The sequence below is a fragment of the Phoca vitulina genome, unplaced genomic scaffold (genome assembly GCF_004348235.1).
Source record: "Phoca vitulina isolate PV1807 unplaced genomic scaffold, GSC_HSeal_1.0 scaffold112, whole genome shotgun sequence".
NCBI lineage: Eukaryota > Metazoa > Chordata > Mammalia > Carnivora > Phocidae > Phoca > Phoca vitulina.
In genome coordinates this window covers 1,283,625-1,303,975 of record NW_022589815.1, presented here as the reverse complement: position 1 = coordinate 1,303,975, position 20,351 = coordinate 1,283,625, and the positions used below count along the sequence as shown (strand labels likewise).

The 20,351-nt window shown below is 38.9% G+C and overlaps 1 protein-coding gene across 1 annotated transcript in view; it reads left to right on the top strand.

Annotated features, from left to right (window-relative positions):
• Window positions 1-16,356, top strand: part of MTMR8 (myotubularin related protein 8) — a 133,375-nt gene extending 117,019 nt beyond the window's left edge. The window contains exons 6-7 of the mRNA XM_032398221.1: window positions 15,427-15,559; window positions 16,337-16,356. Of these exons, the coding sequence (XP_032254112.1) occupies window positions 15,427-15,559; window positions 16,337-16,356 (153 nt within the window). The remainder of the gene's footprint in view (window positions 1-15,426; window positions 15,560-16,336) is intronic.
• The last annotated feature ends 3,995 nt before the right edge of the window (window positions 16,357-20,351 follow it).

Genomic DNA, 20,351 nt, shown 5'->3' with positions numbered 1-20,351 from the left:
ATACCCTAAATCTCTAGTGTATGGCTTTTTTCTACTCCCCTGCCTGATCACATTCTCTCCCTTTTTTTCCTTTTTTTTTTAAATCCTCCTCTTTCTTTTTTCAAACAACTTCTTATTTTAACAGTTTCCTTTATAAAATGTTTTTATAATTTTAATCTTTACAATCATAGTCCATCCCTTCATCGTATTTACCCTTATTTTTGTACATATATGTTTTTCTTTCTTTAAAATTTTGGAGGCACTTTCTTCTAACAGACCAAAATACACCCAAAATCTAGTGTGTGGCACTGATCTATGCCCCAGCCTGATCATATTTGATCATATTCTGTTTTTGTTTTGTTTTGTTTTGCTCTGTTTTTGTTTGTTTTTATCTTTCTTTTCTTTTTCTTTTTTCCCTTTCTTTTCCCCTGATTTCAGGTCTTTTCTGATTTGTTTAGAGTATATTTTCTGGGGACGTTGTTCCCCTGTTAGCATTTTGTTCTCTCATTCATCTCTTCTCCTCTGGACAAAATGACAAGATGGAAAAAATCACCTCAACAAAAAGAACAAGAGGCAGTACCATCTGCCAGGGACCTACTCAATATGGACATTAGTACGATGTCAGACCTAAAGTTCAGGATGATGATTTTAAAGATACTAGCTGGGCTTGAAAGAAGCATCGAAGTTATTAGAGAAAGGCTTTCTGGAGAAATAAAAGAACTAAAATCTAACCAAGTCAAAATCAAAAAGGCTATTAATGAGGTGCAATAAAAAATGGGGGCCCTAACTGCTAGGATAAATGAGGCAGAAGAGTGAATTAGTGATGTAGAAGACCAAATGATGGAAAATGAAGAAGCTGAGAAAAAGAGAGATGAACAACTACTGGATCACGAGGGCAGAATTCGAGAGATAAGCGATAGCATAAGACAAAACAACATTAGAATAATTGGGATCCCAGAAGAAGAAGAAAGAGAGAGAGGGGCAGAAGGTGTATTGGAGCAAATTATAGCAGAGAACTTCCCTAATTTGGGGAAGGAAACAGGCATCAAATTCCAGGAAGCACAGAGAACCCCTCTCAAAATCAATAAAAATAGGTCAACACCCTGACATCTAATAGTAAAACTTACGATTCCCAGAGACAAAGAGAAAATCCTAAAAGCAGCTTGGGAGGAGATATGTAACCTACAACGGTAAAAATAATAGATTGGCAACAGACCTATCCACAGAGACCTGGCAGGCCAGAAAGGACTGGCAGGACATATTCAGAACACTAAATGAGAAAAATATGCAGCCAAGAATACTATATCCAGCTAGGCTGTCATTGAAAATTGAAGGAGAGATAAAAAGCTTCCAGCTCAAAAAAAAAAATTAAAGGAATTTGCAAACACGAAACCAGCCCTACAAGAAATACCGAAAGGGGTCCTCTAAGCAAAGAGAGAGCCTAAAAGCAACATAGACCGGAAAGGAACACAGACAATATACAGTAACAGTCACCTTACAGGCAATACAATGGCACTAACTTTATATCTTTCAATAGTTACCCTGAATGTAAATGGGCTAAATGCCCCAATCAAGACACAGGCTATCAGATTGGATAAAAAAACAAGACCCATCAATATGCTGTCTGCAAGAGACTTATTTTAGACCCAAAGACACCCTTAGATTGAAAGTGAAGGATTGGAAAACCATTTACCATGCTAATGGACACCAAAAGAAAGCTGGGGTGGCAATCCTTATATCAGAAAAATTAAATTTTAAACCAAAGACTATAATAAGAGATGAGGAAGGACACCGTATCTTACTTAAAGGGTCTATCCAACCAGAAGATCTAACAATTGTAAATATCTATGCCCCTAACATGGGAGCAGCCAATTATATAAGCCAATTAATAATAAAAACAAAGAAACACATCGACAACAATACAATAACAGTGGGGGACTTTAACACCCTCCTCACTGAAATGGAGAGATCATCTAAGCAAAAGATCAACAAGGAAATAAAGTCTTTAAATGACACACTGGACCAAATGGACTTCAGAGATATATTCAGAACATTCCATCCCAAAGTAACAGAATACACATTCTTCTGTAGTGCCCATGGAACATTCTCCAGAATAGATCACATCCTAGTTCACAAATCAGGTCCCAACTGTTACCAAAAGATTGGGATCATTCCATGCCTATTTTCAGACCACAGTGCTTTGAAACTAGAACTCAATCACAAGAGGAAAGTCAGAAAGAACTCAAATACATGGAGGCTAAAGATCATCCCACTAAAGAATGAATGAGTCAACCAGGAAATTAAAGAAGAATTAAAAAACTTCATGGAAACCAATGAAAATGAAAACACAACTGTTCAAAATCTTTGGGATGCAGCAAAGGCAGTCCTAAGAGGAAAGTATAAAGCAATACAAGCCTTTCTCAAGAAACAAGAAAGGTCTCAAATACACAACCTAACCCTACACCTAAAGGAGCTAGAGAAAGAACAGCAAATAAAGCCTAAACCCAGCAGGAGAGGAGCAATAATAAAGATCAGAGCAGAAATCAATGAAATAGAAACCAAAAAATCAGTAGAACAGATCAATGAAACTAGGAGCTGGTTCTTTGAAAGAATTAATAAGATTGATAAACCCCTGGCCAGACTTATCAAAAAGAAAAGAGAAATGACCCAAATCAACAAAATCATGAATGAAGGAGAAGAGATCACAACCAACACCAAAGAAATACAAACAATTATAAGAACATATTGTGAGCAACTCTATGCCAGCAAATTAAATAACCTGGAAGAAATGGATTCATTCCTAGAGCTGTATAAACTACCAAAACTGAACCAGGAAGAAATAGAAAACCTGAACAGACCTATAACCACTAAGGAAATTGAAGCAGTCATCAAAACTCTTCCAACAAACAAAAGCCCAGGGCCAGATGGCTTCCCAAGGGAATTCTACCAAGCATTTAAAGAAGAATTAATACCTATTCTTCTGAAACTGTTCCAGAAAATAGAAATGGAAGTACAACTTCCAAACTCGTTTTATGAGGCCACCATTACCTTGATCCCAAAACCGGAGAAAGACCCCATCAAAAAGGAGAATTACACACCAATATCCTTGATGAACTTGGATGCAAAAATTCTCACCAAAATACTAGCCAATAGGATCCAACAGTACATTAAAAGGATTATTCACCATGACCAGGTGGGATTTATCCCTGGGCTGCAAGGTTGGTTCAACATCTGCAAACCAATCAATGTGATACAATACATTAACAAAAGAAAGAACAAGAATCATATGATCTTCTCAATAGATGCAGAAAAAGCATTTGACAAAGTACAGCATCCTTTCTTGATCAAAACCGGTCAGAGTATTGGGTTTAGAGGGTACATACCTCAATATCATGAAAGCCATCTATGAAAAACCCACAGCGAATATCATTCTCAATGGGGAAAAACTGAGAGCTTTTCCCCTCAGGTCAGGAATGTGGCAGTGATGTCCACTATCACCACTGCTATTCAACATAGTATTAGGCGTCCTATACACAGCAATCAGACAACAAAAAGAAATAAAAGGCATCCAAATCGGCAAAGAAGAAGTGAAACTCTCACTGTTTGCAGATGATATGATACTTTATGTGGAAAACTCAAAAGACTCAACGCCAAAACTGCTAGAACTCATACAGGAATTCAGTCAAGTGGCAGGATATAAAATCAATGCACAGAAATCAGTGGCATTGCTATACACCAAGAACAAGACAGAAGAAAGAGAAATTAAGGAGTCGATCCCATTTACAATTGCACCCAAAACCATAAGATACATAGGAATAAATCTCAACAAAGGGGCAAAGAATCTGTACTCAGAAAACTATAAAATACTCATGAAACAAATGGAGGAAGACACAAAGAAATGGAAAAACATTCCATGCTCATGGATTGGAAGAACAAATATTGTGAAGATGTCAATGCTACCTAGAGCAATCTACACATTTAATGCAATCCCCAACAAAATACCATCCACTTTTTTCAAAGAAATGGAACAAATAATCCTAAAATTTGTATGGAACTAAAAAGACCCCGAACAGCCAGAGGAATGTTGAAAAAGAAAAGCAAAGCTGGCGGCATCACATTTCCGGACTTCCAGCTCTATTATAAAGCTGTCATCATCAATACAGTATCGTACTGGCACAAAAACAGACACATAGATCAATGGAACAGAATAGAGAGCCCAGAAATGGACCCTCAACTCTATGGTCAACTAATCTTCGACAAAGCAGGAAAGAATGTCCAATGGAACAAAGAGAGTCTCTTCAACAAATGGTGTTGGGAAAATTGGACAGTCACATGCAGAAGAATGAAACTGGACCATTTCCTTACACCACACACAAAAATAGACTCCAAATGGTTGAAAGACGTAAATGTGAGACAGGAGTCCATCAAAATCCTAAAGGAGAACAGAGGCAGCAACCTCTTCGATCTCAGCCACAGCAACTTCTTCCTAGAAACATCACCAAAACAAGGGAAGCAAGGGCAAAAATGAACTATTGCGACTTCATCAAGATAAAATGCTTTTGCACAGCAGAAGAAACAGTCAATAAAACCAAAAGACAACCGACAGAATGGGAGAAGATATTTGCAAATTACATCAGATAAAGGGCTAGTATCCAAAATCTATAAAGAACTTCTTAAGCTCAACACCCAAAGAACAAATGATCCAATCAAGAAATGGGCAGAAGACATGAACAGACATTTTTCCAAATAAGACACCCAAATGGCCAACAGACACATGAAAAAGTGCTCAACATCGCTCAGCATCAGGGAAATCCAAATCAAAACCTCAATGAGATATCACCTCACACCAGTCAGAATGGCTAAAATTAACATGTCAGGAAACGACAGATGTTGGCGGGGATGCAGAGAAAGGGGAACCCTCCTACCCTGTTGGTGGGAATGCAAGCTGGTGCAGCCACTCTGGAAAACAGTATGGAGGTTCCTCAAAAAGTTGACAATAGAGCTACCATATGATCCAGCAATTGCACTACTGGGTATTTACCCCAAAGATACAAATATAGGGATCCAAAGGGTACATGCACCCCGATGTTTATAGCAGCAATGTCCACAATAGCCAAAGTGTGGAAAGAGCCAAGATGTCCATCGGCAGATGAATGGATAAAGAAGATGTGGCATATATATACAATGGAATATTATTTAGCCATCAAAAGGAATGAGATCTTGCCATTTGCAATGATGTGGATGGAACTGGAGGGTATTATGCTGAGCGAAATAAGTCAATCAGAGAAAGATATGTATCATATGACCTCACTGATATGAGGAATTCTTAATCTCAGGAAACAAACTGAGGGTTGCTGGAGTGGTGGGGTGTGGGAGGGATGGGGTGGCTGGGTGATAGACATTGGGGACGGTATGTGCTGTGGTGAGCGCTGTGAATTGTGCAAGACTGTTGAATCACAGATCTGTACCTCTGAAACAAATAATACAATATATGTTAAAAAAAAATAGATAGCAGGAGGGGAAGAATGAAAGGGGGAAATTGAAGGGGGAGATGAACCATGAGAGACGATGATCTCTGAAAAACAAACTGAAGGTTCAAGAGGGGAGGGGGGTGGGAGGATGGGTTAGCCTGGTGATGGGTATTAAAGGCACGCTCTTCATGGAGCACTGGGTGTTATACACAAACAATGAATCATGGAACACTACATCAAAAACTAATGTAATGTATGGTGATTAACATAACAATAAAAAATTAAAAAGAAAGAAATACAACAGACTTCTATGCATTGATTTTATATCCTCAAACTTTGCTGAACTCCTCTGAGTTCTAACAATTTTTTCATGGATTCTTTCAGGTTTTCTACATAGAGTATCACGTCATCTGCTAATAGTGAAAGTTTGACTTTTTCATTGCCAATTTAGATACCTTTTCTTTATTTTTGTTTCCTGATTCCTGAAGTTAGGATGTCTAGTAATGTGTGAAACAACAGTGGTGAGAGTGGACATCCTTGTGTTCCTGACCTTAGGGGAAAAGAAAAGCTCTCAGTTTTTCCCTATTGAGGATGATATTAGGTGTGGATCTTTCATATATGGCCTTTTTAATGTTGAGGTGTGCTTCTTCTGTCCCTAGTTAGTTGAGGCGTTTATGAAGAAAGGATGCTGTATTTTGTCAAATGGTTTTTCTGCATCTATTGAGAGGGTCATATGGTTTTTATCCTTTTTTTTAATGTGGTGTATCGCATTGATTGATTTGTGGATATTAAACCATCTCTGTAGCCCAAGAATAAATCTCACTTGGTTGGGGCGCCTGGGTGGCTCAGTCGTTAAGCGTCTGCCTTCGGCTCAGGTCATGATCCCAGGGTCCTGGGATCGAGCCCCGCATCGGGCTCCCTGCTCCGCGGGAAGCCTGCTTCTCCCTCTCCCACTCCCCCTGCTTGTATTCCCTCTCTCGCTGTGTCTCTCTCTGTCAAATAAATAAATAAAATCTTTAAAAAACAAAAAAATCTCACTTGGTTGTGGTGAGTAATCCTTTTAATGTACTGTTGGATTCGATTAGCTAGTAACTTGATAAGAATTTTTGCATCCATGTTCATCAGGAATATTAGTCTGTAATTCCCCTTTTTAGTGTGGTCCTTGTCTGGTTTTGGAATCAAGGTAATGCTGGCTTTAGAGTATGAGTTTGGAATTTTCCCTTCCATTTCTGTGTTTTGGAACAGTTTCAGAAGAATTGATATTAATTCTTTAAATGTTTGGTGGAATTCCCCTGGGAAGCCATCCAGCCCTGGAGTCTTGTTTGTTGGGAGATTTTTGATTACAGATTCAATTTCCTTGCTCGTTATCAGTCTGTTGAGATTTTCCGTTTATTCCTGATTTAGTTTTGGTAGTTTATACGTTTCTAGGAATTTATCCATTTTTTCCAGATTGCCTAATTTTTTGGCATATATTTGCTCACAAATATTCTAATTGTTTGTATTTCTCGGTGTTGGTTGTTGTCTCTCCTGTTTCATTCATGATTTTATTTATTTGGGTCCTTTTTCTTTTTGATAAGTCTGGCTGGAGGTTTATCAATTTTGTTAATTGTTTCAAAGAACCAGCTCCTAGTTTTGTTGATCTATTTTCCTTTTTTTAAATTTCTGAATCATTCATTTTTGTTCTATATTTTTCTATTTCCCTTCTCCTGCTGGATTTAGGCTTTATTTGCTGTTCTTTTTCCTGCTCCTTTAGGTGTAAGGTTAGGATGTGTATTTGAGACTTTTCTTGCTTCTTGATGAAGGCCTGTATTGCTATATATTTTTTTCTTAGGACTGCCTTTGCTGCATCCCAAAGATTTTGTACTGTCGTGTTATTTTCATTTGCTTCCATGTGTTTTTAAATATTTTCTTTAATTTCCTTGTTAACCCATTCATGCTTCAGTAGGATGTTGTTTCACTACATGTATTTGTGGTCTTTCCAAATTCTCTCTTGTGTTTGATTTCAGTTTTCATATCATTGTCGTCTGAAAATATGCTTGGTATGATCTCAATCTTTTTGTAGTGGTTGAGCACTGATTTGTGACCCAGTATGTGATCTATTCTGGAGAATGTTCCATGTGCACTCAAAAAGGATGTGTATTTTGATATTTTAGGGTGAAATGTTGTGAATATACCTGGGAAGTCCTTCTGGTCTAGTGTGTCATTCAAAGTCCTTGTTTCCTCATTGATCTTCTGCTTAGATAACTGTATATTGCTATGACTGAGTTGTTAACGTCCCATGCTATTATTGTATTTTTCTCAATGAGTTTCTTTAAGTTTGTTATTAAATGATTTCTGTATTTGGCTGCTCCCAAGTTAGGGTCATAAAGATTTACAACTATTAGATGTTCTTGATGGATAGACATTTTTCTTATTATATAGTGTCCTTCGTCTCTTATTACAGTCTTTGTTTTAAAGTCTAGTTTGATATAAGTATGTTTACTCCAGTTTTCTTTTGATGTCCATTGGTATGATAAATGGTTCTCCACCCCCTCAGTTTCAAATTAGAGGTGTCTTCGGGTCTAAAATGAGTCTTTTGTAAGGAGTATATCGCTAGGTCTTGTTGTTTTTTTTTTTTTTTTTTTTTTATCCATTCTGATACCTATGAGTTTTGAGTGGAGCATTAATTCCATTTACAGAGTAATTATTGATAGGAATGAATTTAGCATCATTGTATACTTGTAAAGTCACTGTTCCTGAAGATTGTCTCTGTTCCTTCCTAGTCCTTGTTGCTTTTGGTCTTTCTGCTCAATCAGTTCTCTTTAATATTTCTTGCAGAGGTGTGTCAGTGTTCACTAACTCCTTTAGTTTTTGTTTGTCTTGTAAACTCTTTAATTCTTTTCTTATTCTGAATGAAGTCATGCTGGATAAAGTATTCTTGGTTGCATATTTTCCCCATTCAGCATGTTGGATATTCCCTTCCCTTCCTCCCTGGCCTGCCATGTTTCAATGGAAAGGTCTGCTGTGAACTTTGAGTCTACCCTTACAGGTTGAGGAGCTGTGTTGCCTAGCTGCTTTCAGAATTCTCTCTTTATGTTTGTATTTTGCAAGTTTCACTATGCTATGGTGTTGACCTGTTTTTGTTGATTTTTAGGGGAGTTCTCTGTGACTTTTGGACTTGAATGCCTGTTTTGTTACCCAGATTAGGGAAGTTCTCACCTACGATTTATTTAAATAAACCTTCTATCCCTTTTCCCCAGTTTTCTTCTTCTGGCACTCTTATGATATAGATAATATTTTGCTTTATGGAATCGCTGATATCCCTAAATCAACCTTTGTGTTCTAATAGTTTATTTTCTCTCTTCTTTTTAGCTTCATTGTTTTACATGATTTTATTTTCTGTGTCATCTATTTTCTCCTCTGCTTTTTCAGTCCTCCTAGTAATTATATCTAGTCAGTGTTGCATCTCAGTTACAGCACTTTTTATTTCAGCCTGACTAGTTTTCAGGTCTTTTATCTCTGCAGGAAGGTTTTCTGTGGTGTCTTCTATGCTTTTCTCAAGCCTGGCTAGTTGTCTTATAACTGTTGTTCTAAATTCTTGTTTAGATATTTTGCTTATATCTGTTTTGAGAAAAGTCATGGCTGTGATTTTTTTATTTACCTTTCTTTTGGGGAGAATTCCTCCATATTGTCTTTTGGGAATAGTTTCTGTCTTTTGCATGTTTTGAAAGCTTGTTATGTTTCCTGCACCTCATGGTAATGCTATATTTAAAAGAGGTCATATACTGTACATGGCCTGGTCTTCAGGAAGTGTTTCTGGTGTACACTGTGCACTCTGCTTTTGAGTTTTGGCAGCTCATTCCCACTTATTGGTCCTCTGCAGAGCTCCTCCTTTCTTTCAGAGGGGAATGTTTAGACTTTTAACTAGGTGTGCTTTGATTTATTTGTTAAAATTAGCTTACAGAAAAGAAAAAAAGAAGAAAAAAGGCTGATCCAACAAAAAGAGAAAAGGGAAGGGAATGAGAAAACCCAGACAATCAAAAAACTGTAATCAAGAAAAAAAAAAAAAAGAAAAGGAAAAAAAAAAAATGAAAGAAGAAACTATAAACCTGAGTTCAAAGAAATGAAAAAAAGGGAAAAAAATAAAAGTAAAACCTGCTCATATTTCCACCAGAACTGCAGGTGACTATTTGAAGCACTCTGATCATTAGACTTGGTGCATATGGAGTGCTGCCTGTGCTGGTCTTCTGGGGGAGAGTCCCACTACCCTGGCTCAAAGTCAGTCCTGCCCCAGTAAATATGCACTTCCTAGGCATAGGGGGGCAGTGTTTGGTGTAAGCAGCACACGCCTCCAGTGGGGGCCACTCTATTGCTCTCTGACATCTCACTGTTTTGGTCTTGAGGGGGAAAATGGCTCTACCCCAATCCCTTGTCGCTGGATAGGGGATCTCACACCCCCCACTGTTGAAGAAGCCTTCACAGAATAGTGAGTGCCGTCAGTATGCTGGGTGCCACAGCTCTGCTGCATTTTATCTTCGGAGTGTGGCTGGGATTTAAAACTCCAAATCTTAAAGAAGCTGGCACCACTTGGACCCACTCCTTTCCTCTGGAGAAGAGCCTCACTGTGCTATGTCTGGTTTCCTATGTCCCAGAAAAATAGCCCCATGCCTGCGCTGTGCACACAATCTAATGGTGTGGCACTATGAGAAGCAGCAACCCCGTTTTCCACCCTCTGCATGTGCCTCTGTCCCCTGCTGATGAAAGGCCATTTTCTGGTGCCTGCAGTGTCTTTTGTCTTTGGAGAGGCACTATACTCTCTTCCAGATGTACTCCAGGAAGGGGAACGTTCTCTCTTAGTACAATCCAGGAGGTCCCTACACCACTTTGTGCTTCCTGGGCCAGCAGTCTCCTTTCCACAGGTGTGCACACCATAGCTCCACTCCAGCGAAAGTCCTGCACTTCCAAAACCTCAGAGTTTGAGCTCCACACACTGTTTGCAAAAAAACCTGTGACACTCAGTACCCCTTGCTCCCCAGTCCATTGTCCAGAGAGGTTTTTGTCTTGTGTGAACCTGATGCCACCCTCTCTCAACCCCTCTCTCTCTCTCCCTTTTCTCTCTCTGTGGAAAGCATTCCCTTCCCTCTGCGGAACTGATTGTTCTCTCCCTCAGTTCATTTCCACACACCTTACACCTGCCATGCTGTCTCCTTCCAACTGTGAAGATCCTTCTCCTAGTCGTCAGATTGATTTCCTGGGTGTTCCAAGTGATCTGATCTCAATACAGCTGTGTTCAAGGGTCTAGGAAAGCCCAGGGTCCCCCCACTTCTCCACCATCTTAACTCCCAGACTGGCTGAGTTTTAAAACTCCAAACTTTATGGACCTGGTGTGTTGGGTACTTGAGCTAGTCTTCTGGGGGAGGGACTCGCCATGCTGCTATTGATGCATGTTTGACCCAAGAAAGCACAGGAGTAGGGGGTTTGGAGCAAAGCACACTAAAGATCCACTGTGCAGTTAGCCTTCCTCACCTGTTGTCTCTGCACCTATGCTGAGGAGTGGGGTAGGGAAATGGCACTCACTGGCTCTTTTGTTCCTGGAAAGGCAACTGCACCTCTGTCAGATGCGCTCCAAGAAGGGGGAACTGTCTCTCCCAGTGTGTCTCAAGTGATCTACAGATTGTACCCTCTGCCCCCAGGTTACCTGCCTGTTTTCTCTAAGGAACACTGCAGCACCCTGAAGACTCTATACCAGCCACACCATGGACCTCGAAATCTCCAGTTTTTGAGCCCTGCTGGTTGGGAAAACTCACAAAAAAACAGCCCTTCTCATTTTCCCAGTCAATGGCTTTGGGGAAGTGTTTTCCTTTTATGATACCTTGTGCCCTCTGTTCTCTCTCTCACCTCAGGGCTCCCTCACCTCCACAGCATCTATGGTCTGTTTCTCCCCCAAACCACATCTTCGCACCTCCTACCTTCCATGATGTGGCCTTCTCCCTCTAGTTGTGTGGCTTTTTCTATCAGTCCTCAGATCGATTTCTTGGGCGTTCAAAATGACCTGTTATTGAGGGATGAGGCAAGCCTAGGGTCCTCATATTACTCTACCATCTTAGCTCCTTCTCTGCCTTAGTCTTTATTATTTCCTTCCTTCTACTGGCTTCAGGTTTTGTTTCTTCTTTTTCTAACTCCTTTAGGTGTAAGGTTAGCTTGTTTATTTGAGATTTTTCTCGTTTCTTGAGGTAGGCCTCTATTGCTATAAACTTCCCTTTTAGAACTGACTTTTATGTATCCCAAAGATTTTGGATTGTTTTGTTTTCATTTTCATTTGTTTCTTTTTTTTTTTTTATTTATTTTTTAATTTTATTATGCTATGTTAGTCACCATACAGTACATCATTAGTTTTTGATGTAGAGATCCACGATCCATTGTTTTTGTATAATCATTTGTTTCTATGTAATTTTTTATCACCTCTTTGATTTCTTGGTTGACCCATTCATTGGTAGCATGTTATTTAACCTCCATGTATTTGTGTTCTTTCCAGATCTCTTTTTGTGTTTAATTTCTAGTTTCATAGTGTTGTGGTTGTTAAAGATGTAGAGTATGACTTCAAACTTTCTTAATTTGTTGAGACTTCTTTTGTGGCCTAATATGTGTCCTGTTCTCGTGAATGTTTCATGTGCATCAGAGAAGAATTTGTATTGTGCTGTTTTAGGATGGAACATTCTTAACGTATCTGTTAAATCCATCTGTTCCAGTGTGTCTTTCAAAGCCATTATATGCTTGTTCATTTTCTGTTTGGATTATCTGTCTACTTATGTACATGGGGTTTAAACGTCCCTTGCTATTATTGTATTAGTATGAATTAGTTCCTTTATGTTTGTTATTAACTATTTTATATATTTGTGTTCTGCTATGTTGTGTGAAAAAAATATTTACAATTGTTATATCTTTTTGTTTGATTGTCCTCTTATTATTATATAGTGTCCTTCTTTGTCTCTTGTTACAGTCTTTGTTTTAAAATCTAGTTTTTCCAATATAAGTATTGCTACCCTGGCTGTCTTGTGTGTGTGTGTGTGTGTGTGTGTGTGTGTGTTTTGCTTTATTTTATTTTTAAAAATTTTTCATTATGGTCAGTTAGCCAACATATCCCCAGCTGTCTTTTGACATCCATTTTCAAGATAAATATTTCTCCATCCCCTCACTTTCAATCTACAGGTGTCTTTAGGTTTGAAATGAGTCTCCAGTAGGTAGTGTATAGATGGTTTTGGGGTTTTTATCCACTATCTCATTCTATTCCTTTTGATTGGAGTGTTTAGTCCATTCACAACAATTGGTTATGTTTTGGTAGTTTTTCTCTGATCCTTTTTTACTCTCTTTCATGGTTTGTTGGCTTTCTTTAGCGATATACTTAGATTCCTTTCTTTTTATTCTTTGCATATGTATTACTGGTTTTTTATTTTTGGTTATGATTAAGTTTGTAAAAACATCTTCTGCCTATAGCTGTCTATATTAAGTTGCTGGTAGCTTCAGTTTGAACCCATTCTCTACTCCTTTCCCTCTAAGTTTTAAGTATATGGTGTCATATTTTATATGCTTTCATTTTGTGAATCCCTTGACTGACTTTACAGATACAGTTATTTTTACTGCTTTACTTCTTTTTGCTTCCAACTTTTCATACTGTCACTTATGTTCTTTCTTTTCCAACCAGAGTTCTCTTTAATATTTCTTTTAGGGGTGGTTTAATGGTCATGAAAAGTTTAGATTTTGTTTGTCTGAGAAACTCTTTATCTATTCTATTCTGAATAATAACCTTGCTGATTAGAGTATTCTTGGATGCAGATTTTTTTTTTTCCTTTCAGCATTTTGAATATTTCATGCCACTGTCTTCTGGCCTGCCTCGTTTCTGGTGAAAAATACACTGATAGCCTTGTGGGGGGGGGGGGTTCCTTGTATGTAACTATCTTCTTTTCTCTTGCTGCTTTTAAACTTTTTTTTTATTACTACTTTTTGTAATTTTAATTACTATGTGTCTTAATATGGACCTCCTTGTGTTGATTTTTTGGGGGATCTGTGTGCATTCTGGCACTGGATATGTGTTTCCTTTCTTAGATTAGGAAACTTTTCAGCTATTATCTCTTAAAGTAAACATTCTGGCCATTTTTTGTTATCTTTTCTTCTGGGATCCCTTTAATGCAAATGTTATTATGTTTCATGGAGTCACTGAATTCCCAAGTCTATTCTCATTTTGCAAAATTCTATTTCTTTCATTTGCTTATCTTGTTTACTTTCTATTACTATGTAGTCCAGAGACTGTAGTCTTTACATTATTATATATACAAAAGCATGCCATCCCAATGATGGGAGTGTTACCTAGTGATATCCATGGAATGAGGGGAGCTTAGGTTCCTCCTACTCTGCCATCTTCCCAGCCTCCTGTGCCTATTTTTTATGTGAATAATAATAGTACCTATCTTGATGGGCTGTAGTGAAGATTAAATTAGATAATATATGTAAAGGATCTAACACAGTGTCTGGCACATACTTGTGGCTCAGTAAATATTAGGTCTCTTCTTTGCTTGAACATTAGTCTGCTAATATATAGCTGTTCCTCAGATCTGCCAGACATTTTCCCGAAGAGTTTTTCCTGGTATGATATAGCTAACTATCAGCCTTTCTAGCACTGCCCAGATGTAGGTACAGACTGCTCTAATTACTGTTTTATTTGCTGAAGCATCCATCAATCATAGTAAACTTCCTTGCTACTAGGTAGCTGTTACTTGTGCCTCCACAGATGTCCCTTTAACATTTGTCATTAATTTAATGAATGCTTAGTGGCATTGTCTGTGTGATGAGATTAAAATTAGATTATGTTTTTCCCTTTAACAAGTGTCTTGCATTCTTTTTTTTTTTTTTTTTAAAGATTTTATTTATTTATTTGAGAGAGAGAATGAGAGACAGAGAGCATGAGAGGGAGGAGGGTCAGAGGGAGAAGCAGACTCCCTGCCGAGCAGGGAGCCCGATGCGGGACTCGATCCTGGGACTCCAGGATCATGACCTGAGCCGAAGGCAGTCGCTTAACCAACTGAGCCACCCAGGCGCCCAAGTGTCTTGCATTCTAAACAATATGTTGACACACAGGCTATTTTTCTTTGCATGTGTTAAGGTGAATAGTTTGTGCTTTCGAGGTTTTAATGGCATTCTTTTCTATTACTACATAAACTACACCCTGTCCATATACATGTTCCTCCCGCCTTCTGAAATGCACAGTACTGGGAGATGAGAAAATAGGCCAGGCAACAGAAAATTATTTGATTAGTAATATGGTTATCACCATAGAATGTATCTTGGCTGCTTTCTAGGTAATGTATTAATATCTTTCATCTGAAAGTCTCATTTAACCTTTACCCTGCCCAACATTTTTCATATAACCTAGAAATATTCTGATTACTAGAAGCTCAATGTAGTGTTAAAACAGTTCTTGGTTTCTCCATTTCAATTTCATCAGTGAGTGAAAGTTATTTATCTCATGAAGTCATGCATTAGACATTTTAATAGAAAAGCTATTTAATATTAATTAGCCCTGAGGCTCTTAGACTTCTTTCTAGAGCTTTTTAGCTATAAATATTTTTAACTTTCACATGTTTCTTGGCATAAAGGCTTTTCAGCCAAGAAAATATTATTTGTGATAGGAAGTTCAAAATGATTTCAGTTCTTCAGATCAGATATCCTCATAGCTGCCATATCCTTCAATCTCTTAAGCAGGGTTTTAGTAATAAAGCAAAATCACGAAATCTCCCTGTCTTTCCCTATTCTATTCTGTTCCTTAAGATACCTGATGTAAAATTCAGTGAAATTTTCTCTATTTCAGAATATGCCCTGTCTGATTTATCTTCTTTTTAAATGGGTAAGATTTAAAAGTGTTTAGAATGAGACATTGAGATTGATGAACACTGTTCTTTTATCATTTGCCCTATCTGCTCTATTATGTCCTCAACTATTGCAGTTGAATGCCATGGCCAACCAAGCAGCTGGGAAGGGGTATGAAAATGAATACAATTATGTCAACATTCACTTCAGGTTCATGGGCATTGAGAACATTCATGTACTGCGAAACAGCCTGCAGAAAATTTTGGAAGGTACAGGAATTTCACGTTGGCTAGTCCAGAGACCATAGTCTTTACATTATATATACAAAAAGCATGCCTGATTTGGGGTGGAACATAAAAGCAACCAGGTGATCATAGTCAATACATCATAAGGTTTTTGACTATAGTATGAATCCAGCTTACATAATACTGAATTATGCAGTGTTGGTCTGGGGGAGGAACTAAAATGTTCATATCATAACTTAGTGGAGTCCATATGGGTTCAGTTGCTGTAGAAATTACTTCTCTCTATAGAATTACAGAGGCTGGTGTTTAGCAGTGGGTAGATCAACATAAGTATAAATAAATTTAGTATTTATTTCATCATTCAACATAACCACATCTAATCTGCTGTAAGGAGTCAGACTGATTTCATCACTGTGATGTTGAAGGGGGTGAATTTAGACTTCAAAGGAATAAAGCTGATATCAGACATTTGGGGTCATCTGTCATCACTACAAAATAATGGATCAGAATGGAGGCAAGATGAGATTGGGGCCTTACAGGATTTTTGAGTCTAGAACATTTCTCCCAAACCCACTACCCAGGATTCCATGATGCAGTAAGGAAGAGATCTTGAAAACCTGCCTTCTTCAATGCACACCCAGTTTTTCCTCTTTTTTTTTTTTCAACTTTGTACTTATATTGTCTACCAGGACCTCTCCCTTATATGACCCTTATCAGATCCTGTCTTCTCAGTCTGCATCAATTTTAGTATATTAGAATTCCTTTTCTTGGGTCTCTTCTTGCTTTCTTTTTTTGTCCCAGAATATTCTGTAGAAGTATAAGAAAAAGGGACTTTTTACAGATTTTTGAGACAAAAGAATGCCCTCTGCTGGGTAACCAGTGCAAAGTGCATGAAAATTGGGAATTTGTTTTCAACCTGTTGAGACAGCACAGGGCTACAGAGAGTAGGTAGGATTATGAGAATAGAGACAGATGTTAAGAGCCTGCAGAGTTAGTGAAACTAATAATACACTATATGTTAATTAATTGAATTTAAATGCAAAAAGAGCCTGCAGTTAGGTTGAATGAGTGGAATTAGGACGGGAATAAAATGTATTTTCTAATCAGAGGAGATGTAAATATTGTCCTGTGGATGCTGATTCAGTTTTCTGGCTCCCCAGAGATTTCTGTGGTCTTAGGAGTTAGTTCTACAACTCAAAAAAGATGATACCTGACCTGTGGGATATGGTAGGCTCTAGCTCTAGTCTTGTCCTTAACTCACTAATCCAACTAATTATTTAACCTTCCTATGCCTTAGCTTCCTAATTTACAAAATGGGGATCCACTGTGTCCCCTTTCTTGGTGAATAAACTGAGGTGATTGTGAATTTCAATCTCTGCTTCCTTTTCTACCTTAGTTTGTGAATTGAAAACTCCAACAATGAGTGAATTTCTTAGCAGCCTGGAGAGCTCAGGGTGGTTGAGACACATTAAAGCTTTTATGGATGCTGGAATTTTTATTGCAAAGGTAGCAATTAGAACTTTTAAAAACTTGCACTGACTTTAATTATGGGATCTCTTGGGTAACCATAGATCATGGTGAAAAGAATAGAGAAAAGAAACCTAGGTTCTAGATTCAGCTCTAACACTAATTCACTGTGTGTCCTTGGCAAGTCTCTTCCCTCTTCTGGGTTTCAGTTTCTCTATCTGTAAAACAAAGTTGTTGGATGAAAATCTAATGGTATAACTTTTGGGGGACCCACAGAACTCTTTGGGGATATCACTGACCCTCTCCCCCTGGAAAAATATACATATGGCTATGGTCTTTAATTTCAGAAAATGAACCTCAATTTTATTTTATATTTTTAAAATAGCATTTAATTTAATTTTTAAGTAGGCTCCATGCCCAGTGTGGGGCTCAAACTCATGACCCTGAACTCATACATCTGTATCCCTTTTCTGAAACTGACTTCATTAGAACAAAAAGAGTGAGAATAGAGAAGAGGGATGGATTCAATAGACAGTACAACCTCATAAATACTGGTTTAATTAAAATGAGTGGATGAAAAACCAATAGGTTTGGGATTGACAATTAGCCTGTGTTCCTCATTGCTATTACCACCTACCCAGTATCCCAAGCTTGAAAACTCATTCAGCCTTGAATTCTCTCTCTCCTCCTCCATCTGGCAATTTCCTAGTCCTATTAGTTCTACCTTAAAAGGGTTGCTCCAAGCTCTCCTTTCTACGCCTCTAGTCCCACTTCCCTGGTTAAGACATTCATCATCTCTTGTCTAAAGTACTATAACTTTGGCTGGAAAAGATGGCGGTGGAGTAGGGGACCTATTCCAACCGGTCCATGGAATTGAACTGGATATCTACCAGACCACTTTGAACACCCATGAAATCAGCTTGAGATGTAAGAAGATAGATCTGGATCTCTACAAACAGAATATCACAGGCAGTTGGTTTCGAGGTACAAAGCGGGGAGCCATGATTCCATGGGCAAATAGAGGAGGGTAAATGGAAGGGGGAGGGAGCTGAGCCATCTGCACCCTACAGAGCCGGTGAGCAATTGCCTCCCATGCTAGAGACCGGGCACACACTCGCAGACCAGTAGTGATAAGGAAAGGACTGTAGGGTAGCCCCATGGACTGAAACCAGAGTGCCAGGGCCGCGCATGAGAACTGGGGTTGGCAAGCAGTTTTAGAAGCACAAAAGGCAGAGACATGCCCTGACCTGGAAGTGAGGACCGGGAGCACTGCTGAGGGGCGCACAACCCAGGATGCTGCAGTTTATAGCAGCACAGACAGAAACGGAGATGGTGTGGCCAGGAGAACTCACTGAAGAGCAGACTGCAATTTCTCTGCTCTGAGGCAGAGGGTTGGAAACAATCTCTTCTGCTCTGACTCTCGGAAGAGATGTGGAAAGCCGCCAGGGAAAGCCGCCAGAGAACAAAAGCCCCCCAAAACCGGTTTTCACTTAGCCCATTGCCCCCCAGGGGGCAGGGCAACTTTGCCCAAAGAGGGTTGCCTGAGTAACAGTGCAGCAGGTCCCTCCCCCAGAAGACAGGATGTGAAAAAAAGAGGCCAGCAACCCTAAGGTCCTATAAAAGAGGTGCATCTTGCTTGGGTTGTGGTCAATAATTTGGACTCTATACATTCCCTCAAACACCCATCCACAGAATGACTAGGAGGAGGAGCCCCCAAAACAGAAAAGACTCAGAGATTATGACTTATGCTGCAGATTTACAAATGGATGCAGATATAACCAAGATGTCGGAGATGGAATTCAGGCTAGCAATTGTGAAGACAATGGCTAGAATGGAGAAATCAATTAATGGTAACATAGAGTCTCTAAGGGCAGGAATTAAAGGTGAATTGGCAGAACTTAAAAATGCTATCAGTGAGATCCCATCCAATCTAGATAATCTAACAGCTAGGGTACCTGAGGCAGAAGAGTGAAAAAGAGACCTGGAAGACAATATAATAGATAAAAAGGGAAAAGAGGAGGCCAGGGAGAAACAACTCAGAATCCATGAAAATCGAATCAGAGAAATAAGTGACACCATGAGGCGTTCCAGTGTCAGAATAATTGGAATCCCCAAGGGAGTGGAGAGAGAGACAGAGAGAGAGAGAGAGAGAGAGAGAGACTAGAAGATGTATTTGAGCAAATCGTAGCTGAGAACTTCCCTAATCTGGGGACTGAAACAAACATTCGCATCCTAGAGGCAGAGAGGACCTGTCCCAAGATCAAGGAAAACAGGCCAACACCCCAGCATGTAATAGTAAAACTTGCAAATCTTAGAACCAAGGAAACCATCTTAAGGGCAGATGGGGGAAGAGATTCCTTACGTACAGAGGGAGGAACATCAGAATAACATCAGACCTATTCACGGAGACCTGGCAAGCCAGAACGGGCTGGAAAGACACATTCAGGGTACTAAATGAGAAAAACATGCAGCCAAGAATACTTTATCCAGCAAGGCTGTCATTTAGAATGGATGGAGAGATGCATAGCTTCCAAGACCAGCAGAAACTGAAAGAATATAACCACTAAGCCGGCCCTGCAAGAAATGTTAAGGGAGGTTCTATAAAAGGAGGAAGACCCCAAGAGTGATACAGAACAGAAATTTACAGGGATAATCTGTAAAAACAAGGTCTTCACAGGCAACATGATGACAATAAAATCATATCTTTCAATAATCATTCTCAACGAGAATGGCCTAAATGCTCCCATAAAATGGCACAAGGGTGCAGATTGGATAAAAAGACAGGACCCATCCATATTCTGTCTACAAGAGACTCATTTTGAACCTAAAGATACAACCAGACTGAAGGTGAAGGGATGGAGCTCCATCTTCCATGCCAACGGACCTCAAAAGAAAGCTGGGGTAGCAATTCTTATATCAAATAAAGTAGATTTTAAACTAAAGACTGTAGTTACAGACACAGAAGGACACTGTATCATTCTTAAAGGGTCTCTCCAACAAGAAGATCTAACAACTGTAAATATCTACACACCCAACATGGGAACAGCCATCTACATAAGCCAACTGTTAACCAAAATAGTCATATTGATAACAATATGTTAATCATAGGAGACCTCAATACTCTACAATCAGCAGTAGACAGATCATCTAAGCAGAAAATCAACAAAGAAACAAAAACTTTGATGGAACCACTGGACCAGATGGACCTCAGAGATATATACAGAACATTCCACCCTAAAACAACAGAATACTCATTCTTCTTGAGTGCACAGGGACTTTCTACAGAATAGATCATACCCTGGGTCACAAATCAGGTCTCAACTGATACCAAAAGATTGAGATTATTCCC